Source organism: Kryptolebias marmoratus, linkage group LG3 (genome assembly GCF_001649575.2).
Source record: "Kryptolebias marmoratus isolate JLee-2015 linkage group LG3, ASM164957v2, whole genome shotgun sequence".
NCBI lineage: Eukaryota > Metazoa > Chordata > Actinopteri > Cyprinodontiformes > Rivulidae > Kryptolebias > Kryptolebias marmoratus.
In genome coordinates, this window is record NC_051432.1 from 25,619,748 (window position 1) to 25,626,355 (window position 6,608).

Below are 6,608 nucleotides of genomic sequence, written 5' to 3' on the forward strand. Positions count from 1 at the left end.
AGGTAATAATGATTCTACTCTGACCTCTGCTCTGTATGTGAGTCCTTTTTCACAAGATGTGCCACAAAAATGTTAATGTTGTTCATCCTGGATGATAAAGCCCCAGGAAGAAGAGGTGCTCAGGGCATGTGATGTGTGCTTTAGCACCTATATATGCTTGCATTTCAAGCTTACTCATTTTATAGCAAAATTTTACACAGCTATCCTAAATTAGGGTTATGTAAAGTCAGTTTTTGGTGTTGTTTTCCAAAATCAACTTGAATTAGTTTTATTGTATGATTTTTATTGGATTTTAGACTCTGTATCTCAGCTGTTGCAAATGATTTTGGTCCCAACAATCTTTGTTGACAAAATAAATATTGGAAAAATGACTGTGATAAATTTGAACAATGCACTGTTGCATCATTTACAATTTCTTAACAAGAAGAACCGGTTAGCAAGCAACAAGATGAACAAATTGTCTGCCTTGAAGAAGCCCATCAGCCCCAGTGCAGCAGCTCAAAGTGACAAATACATGGAATCCAAGGCTCCAGATATTTTTCAATACATAAAAATCGTGCTTTAAAATCACTTCTTACCTCCCATAAGTAAATTGAAACAAAGTTAATTAAGTAAATTAGTAAGTAATTGAAAACATAGTGGGCAACTTTTCTCTGTGATAAATTAAGTAACACCAATAATAAGAAGAACTTATGGCTGAAATGTTGTTTTTATTAATATTTTCCTAGTGCATTGTCAGAAAAAGACAAACTTGACTTATTTTGAATAAGTAAAGCATGTCTTGAAAGAATGCATATCGCCCGCCACCGTTCATACCAACGTTTTAAACTAAAATCATCTTATGCTGAGATCTACAGAATCATGACATATTTTGCTAACAGTCACAAACTGCTGCATCCAATTGTTTTAAAAAAGTGTTGATCTGTTACCTCCTAAAGGGGAATGACCCTCAGCTACTACCACACCAAATTATTGCTCAGTGTTGTATTTGAAAACACTCTTGTTGTCTCCGATTTAAGTAAAACAAAAGTTTGAAAGAGAATCAAAACCATAATCACGTGATGAAAATAAACTCCTTTTCTCTCCTGTCCGTGCAGCTTCTAGATACATTTGTCCTCAGTTGTGTTTCCATTGTTGCGCAGCTGGTCACCGTGTAATGACGTCAGACCCAGCTCGTTAAACCAGAAGCTAAAATTAACCTTAATCAGAGTGATCTGGAAGCTGGTGAACGAACCCCTGAGGGGCCGCGTTTCACTGAGACGGGGGGTGGAGAGGGCAACAGATGAACTTCTCAGCGCAGCGCAGTGCTGCTGTTTAGTGGCTGAGAAAAGACACAACACCAAACCGTCTCTAATGTCGGATTAGGCAAAATGTCTATAAGTAATACAATAATTGTGTTTTAACTCATCGGGACGTGCAGATATTTGATATATAGAACTGTCTCATGAAGCAAAAAGCATCAGAGGATACGAATCTTATAAAAGTCTGTAGGGCGCATTCAGCACCACAGAGAGAGTCGTCATTAAAACTCATTTGTGCTCTCCATGGTGCTGAAACGACCCGTCTTTATGTCTTCACAAGTCATTTATTCCCACATCTGTCCACACTTCGACACAGAAACTTTCTTCAATTCGATATAAGATGGAAACTACATGGAACACAAACGCGGTCAGATTCTTGAGTAAATTAATTGTCTATAAAGTAATTAAATATTTTATGTTCAAAGTTTCAAAGAGAACTGCCTTTAGTACTGAACACTGTTGATTTTTAGCTTCAGGGATATATTTATTCTCTCAGCCGCGGAATCTAAATCCCTCCCTGTGTGTGAATCTGTGCGTCAGAGGGGAGCTGTGCGCGCAGAGGGGAGGGATGAACCGAGTCAAGTTCGGATCCTTCCGAGACGGAGCGCAGCGCCACAGTGAGAGGGACTGCACCAGGAGAGAGTCGGATTCTTTTTTTCATGCCGTTTTTCACTGTTTGTGTCACCCCTCAGTTAAAAAGACTGTTTTCCTGCTGGTTTACACATCAGATTAATAAGTGAACAGGATCTCCAATCCGGACAGAGGAGAGATGAAACCTGCAGCGAAATGGACTTTTCTGCTTCTTCTCGTCGGTTTGCAAACAGAAGGTGAGCGGGACTCATCTGAACTTAAACTGAAGGTTTTATGTTCTTTAAATCTGATGCTTTCAGGGAAACCTGAGGAGTTTGGATTCAGGAGAGATCCTGTCTGTAGTTAATTCACGTAATGGTGTTTTTCCTGAAACGTTTTCAAAAAGTTTCAATCTTTCAACTGTTTGGATTCACGTGTTGGTGGAGTTTTGTGTCAGAAGCGCTTAAAAAGACTAAAATTAGTTAAATAATCGTTCTCCTTACAACTTTCTAAGATCTTAATAATTTAACAGTGATAAATGATGGCAAAAATCAAATAATTTAGAGACTGACTTTCATCTTTTTTATCCTATGCCAATATCGATCTTTAAAACTCAGGGCAGCCAATGGTCGATAAACATATATATATTTTTTACATTTTTTGGGTTATTTATGATCATTTTAACAACAATAAAAAACCCTAATCAAAAGCTTAGCATTCCTTGAAGAAATGTATTTTGCCTGCTGCCTTCAGCTCTGTAGTTTTAAACATAAATCATCTTATGTTGAGAAATAACTGCTGTTTTGCCAAAATCTTGAAAATAACAATGAATGATCTCATGTGATGTCTCAACAATCTTCCATAATCTGTTCGCACTTGGAGCATGTGTTGTGAATCACTCTCAGATACTACATCACATTTTAGCTCAATATCTGTAATATTTACTTAAGTATGGCCAGTTTTGTGTTTGCTAAGATTAATTAGCTGTGACAGCCAACTTCAGTTGGGTTGACTCTAAATTTAATCAGTTGTGAATGAACATCCAATGAATATTTTCTGAAAGTGTCATTAAAATTAGCGGTTCATGAGATATTCAGCTAACAGACAAACACGACTGATTCTAAGAGCTGAAGGGTTTGAAGCACAGATGTGATGCAGTGTCTTTCACTCAAAGTATGTTTTGGGGTACAATGCTCAGCTACTACCACACCAAACTTTAGGTCAATATCTGTAAAATTAGCTGAGTTATAGACATTTTTGTGTTTTCTAAGGTCAATTTACTGTGGTGGCCATCTTACTTTGAGGTGACTCTAAAAGGTAATCATTTGTAGATGTACAGCCAATGATTACTTTCTGTAAATTTTGTTAAAATCTATCCAGTGCTTCAGGAAATATTTTGCTAAGAAATAACTTAGTTGATTCCAATAATTAATGGAAAAGCTTTAAGCAAAAGTTGTTGTTCAATCAGTTGAAGCTCAAGATATAAAATAAGGCTGTCTCACGTATTATCACACAAATCTTAGCACAAAATAAGTAAAATTAACAGTTTTTTTTCATTTTTGTGCTTTTAAAGATTGTCGCTCTGCCTTCGCCTTTTGCAGCAGGTGATAATAAACAGGTATTTGGGTTTAGCTTCTGCTGCAGCGTCTTCATTTTGCTATATGGTAACCTGGTAAATATATGTACAAGCAAGGCTGATAGCTGATTATTTAAAAAGTGGAAAATATCAGCTGAATAATCGGTCAACTTTACATTTTAATGCCGCAAAATTGGTTGTGTTTTGTAATAAAACTTTTCCCACCATGAGTCAACACAAACTAGGCCAGGGGAAGAGAAATGCAGAAGAATCGGAGTAAAGGCAAATGAATTTTGATGAATGCAAATGTTTCTCTGAGGCAATATTTCATGAAACCAAAACAGATTAAGATTTGTTTGCAGGATATGTTTTCCTGTTTACCACTGCAGTGAGTTGGTGTGTTAAGAGGGCTGTGCCAACATTGTTCATGGAAACAGAGCAGATTGGAAGTTTACAGTTGGAGGGGTGGGGGGTGGAGGAGGTGAGTCATCTGAAGACGTTTGATAAAAACCTTCTCCCAGCAACGTGTGCTGCTGGTAACCTTCAGTGTTTATAAGTATAGCTTGAATAAAAAACTTGTATTAACTTTTCATTCCTTTTTGTAATTCCTTGTCAAATAAGGTTCAAAACTGATGACTGATTCTGTAATGAAGCCTCAGTTTTTAAAGAAGCTATTAAGGGCTATCAGCAAGTTAGTCTGTCGAATGAGTGAAAGTTTGTTAAAAAAACAATTAATAAACAGATCAAAAAAGGTTTTGATAGAAGGATGGTTTGAAGGAAGAAAAGAGAGATTTGAAGAAGAAATCAATAAATTACAGGTCAGTGATGTGATTTGCAAATCTCTTAAATGTATATTTTATTCACAATGGAACATTGTTAACATAACAAATGTTTCAACTAAAAAATAACTTCTTTAAAGGCTAGGGTAATTTGGATTTGATGACAGCAACACAACTCATAAAAGAGGCAGAGGAGGAGATAGAGGAGACGAGACAGATTCACCAGTCTGTCAAAAACTGTGCAACAAAAATAGTGCAACATTTTAAGAATAATAATCCTAAATAAAACAACAACAAAAAAAACAAACCTCTGAATATCCCATCATCTACAGTTCATAATATCATCTAAAGATTTCAAGAATCTGGAGAAATCTCTGAAGTCAAAGGTCAAGACTGAAAGTCAGTATTGGATGTTGTGATCTTCTGCATTAAAACCAGGTTCTGGTTCTGTTCTGCTCAACAGCCTGCCTCTCTGATGGTATGGGGGTGCATTCGTGCCTCTAGCATGGGCAGCTTACACATCTGGAAAGGCTCCATCAAAGCAGAAAAGTATAAACAGGTTTTAGACACAACATCCAAACTCTTAGAAAACTGTGGGTTGTAGAAAACAATAAAAAGAAGTTAAGGGGAAGGAGGTGGAAGAAAGAAAATGAAAGAAAAAGAGAAAGATGATGCAAGAAAAAACTGAAGAAAGAGAAAAAATTGTGGGAAGGGAAGGGAAGAAAAAGGAAATAAAAAACAACAGTAAAGGCAGGAAGACAGCAAAGGAGGTGTAAGAGTGAAATACAAATAGGAGTGGAAAGAATTTGAGATGATCGGATTCCGCCCTGCATCCTAATCTCTGACCGCAGCTGAGCACAGAGCCCAGATCTGACCTGGAGCCTCTCGTGGAAGAGCTGCACACTCGGTTATTATGTCGAGGCATTTCAAAGCATTAACATAAACATTTGCTCCAAGGGCCAAAGCAGCAGCTATCTGATTCACACATGGTGGCAGAGAAGCTTTCTTATAGTTTATCAGCATTCACACACATGCATAAACCTACAAGATGCATGTTCTCCCACTCTCCACCTTCAGACTCATACTGAGGCCAGTAATGAAGCTAAATTATTGTGAAAAATTGTGACCCCGAAGCTCAGACTTCATGTCTAATTTATTTGTGTACCTACTAGGAAACCTTTGGCAATTAATTTGTACTAATTTGCAAGTTCTGAAACATGTATAAACATGGAACTGGTGGAAGATATTTTCAAAAGTAGAAGCATCCACCCTCTGGGCAGAACTTATACCAAAGTGCAACTGATCCAGGCTGAAAGAGACACAACAAACTCATGTTTTGTGTTTTGTTTTTGTTTTTCCCTCCAGCTGTTTAATGCACAAATCTTTTTTGCATAATTTTGCATGATTTAATCTCAGTGTATTTGGATTTTTGAACTTTATCTCACTTTGGCCACTTTTATCTCATTAAAGCAGTTTTGTAATCCAGTTTATTTTGTTAAGTATTATCATATGCACTGTGTGAAATGGATCATTTTAGGGTTGTTTTTGTTGTTTGATGGCTCATATTATTTAGTTTTTGTCTTAGTGATGGTTTTGTTTCTCTTAATGGTTGCTTTAAATCTCATTTGTTCTATTATTGAATCTTTTTTGGTCATTTGCATTAAATTTAGATGAGTGTATCACATCATGTGGTTATTTTCTAACTTTGCATACTCATATACTTTTTAAAATTATTTTGCAACTCTTTGTTTTACATAAGTTTTTACATTTTGTATAATCATTGAACATCTTTTTGAGTCCTAATTAGATTAAACAAAGACAAAAATCCCAAATTTGGTAAAACTCCACTTAAAGAAAGAAATAGTTAAGTGCTCACCTTTGTTCAACTTTGACCTTGTTAAATTTAGTCGCCCTATCCAGAAAGTTTTCCAGGTTTGGAGGCTGAAAAGTTAGTCGAAGAGCATACTTCCCTCATACATAATGTAACATTACACTATCAGACCACAAACTGAGTGTTCACTCAGATATGCTCATAAAAAACTAAGAGCACATCCTTTTTCGGTGATGAGAGAATGAAAACTCTGGTAAATAAAAAATGTCTAATTCACACATTTATGGACATTTATAACAGACAGAAAGTCAAACAGAAACTGAGAACAATATATCCATACAGTAAATTCTGCATTTTTGGAAGTCTTTTTACATCCTCCAGGCATATTTACTAAACTGTCTGTTGGATTCAAACAGAAGCTGCTTAATGTCTTTCAAAGCATGACTGATGATCCGATGAGCTGTGGCCGTGAGGTGTGTGTTTGTGCAGCTGCGTGGTAACAAGGTTTATATGACAGAGATATTTATGAAGCAGAACAGCAAGCAGAGGGG

At 36.5% G+C, this 6,608-nt stretch overlaps 1 protein-coding gene across 2 annotated transcripts in view; it reads left to right on the forward strand.

Moving 5' to 3' along the window:
- Window positions 1-1,911: 1,911 nt before the first annotated feature.
- The window catches only part of chrna6 (cholinergic receptor, nicotinic, alpha 6), a 23,954-nt gene continuing 19,257 nt past the window's right edge, over window positions 1,912-6,608 (forward strand). For both annotated transcript variants that reach the window (XM_017417044.3, XM_017417045.3), the window contains exon 1: window positions 1,912-2,128. In XM_017417044.3, coding sequence (XP_017272533.1) covers window positions 2,071-2,128 — 58 coding nt within the window. In that variant the 5' untranslated portion in view covers window positions 1,912-2,070. The remainder of the gene's footprint in view (window positions 2,129-6,608) is intronic.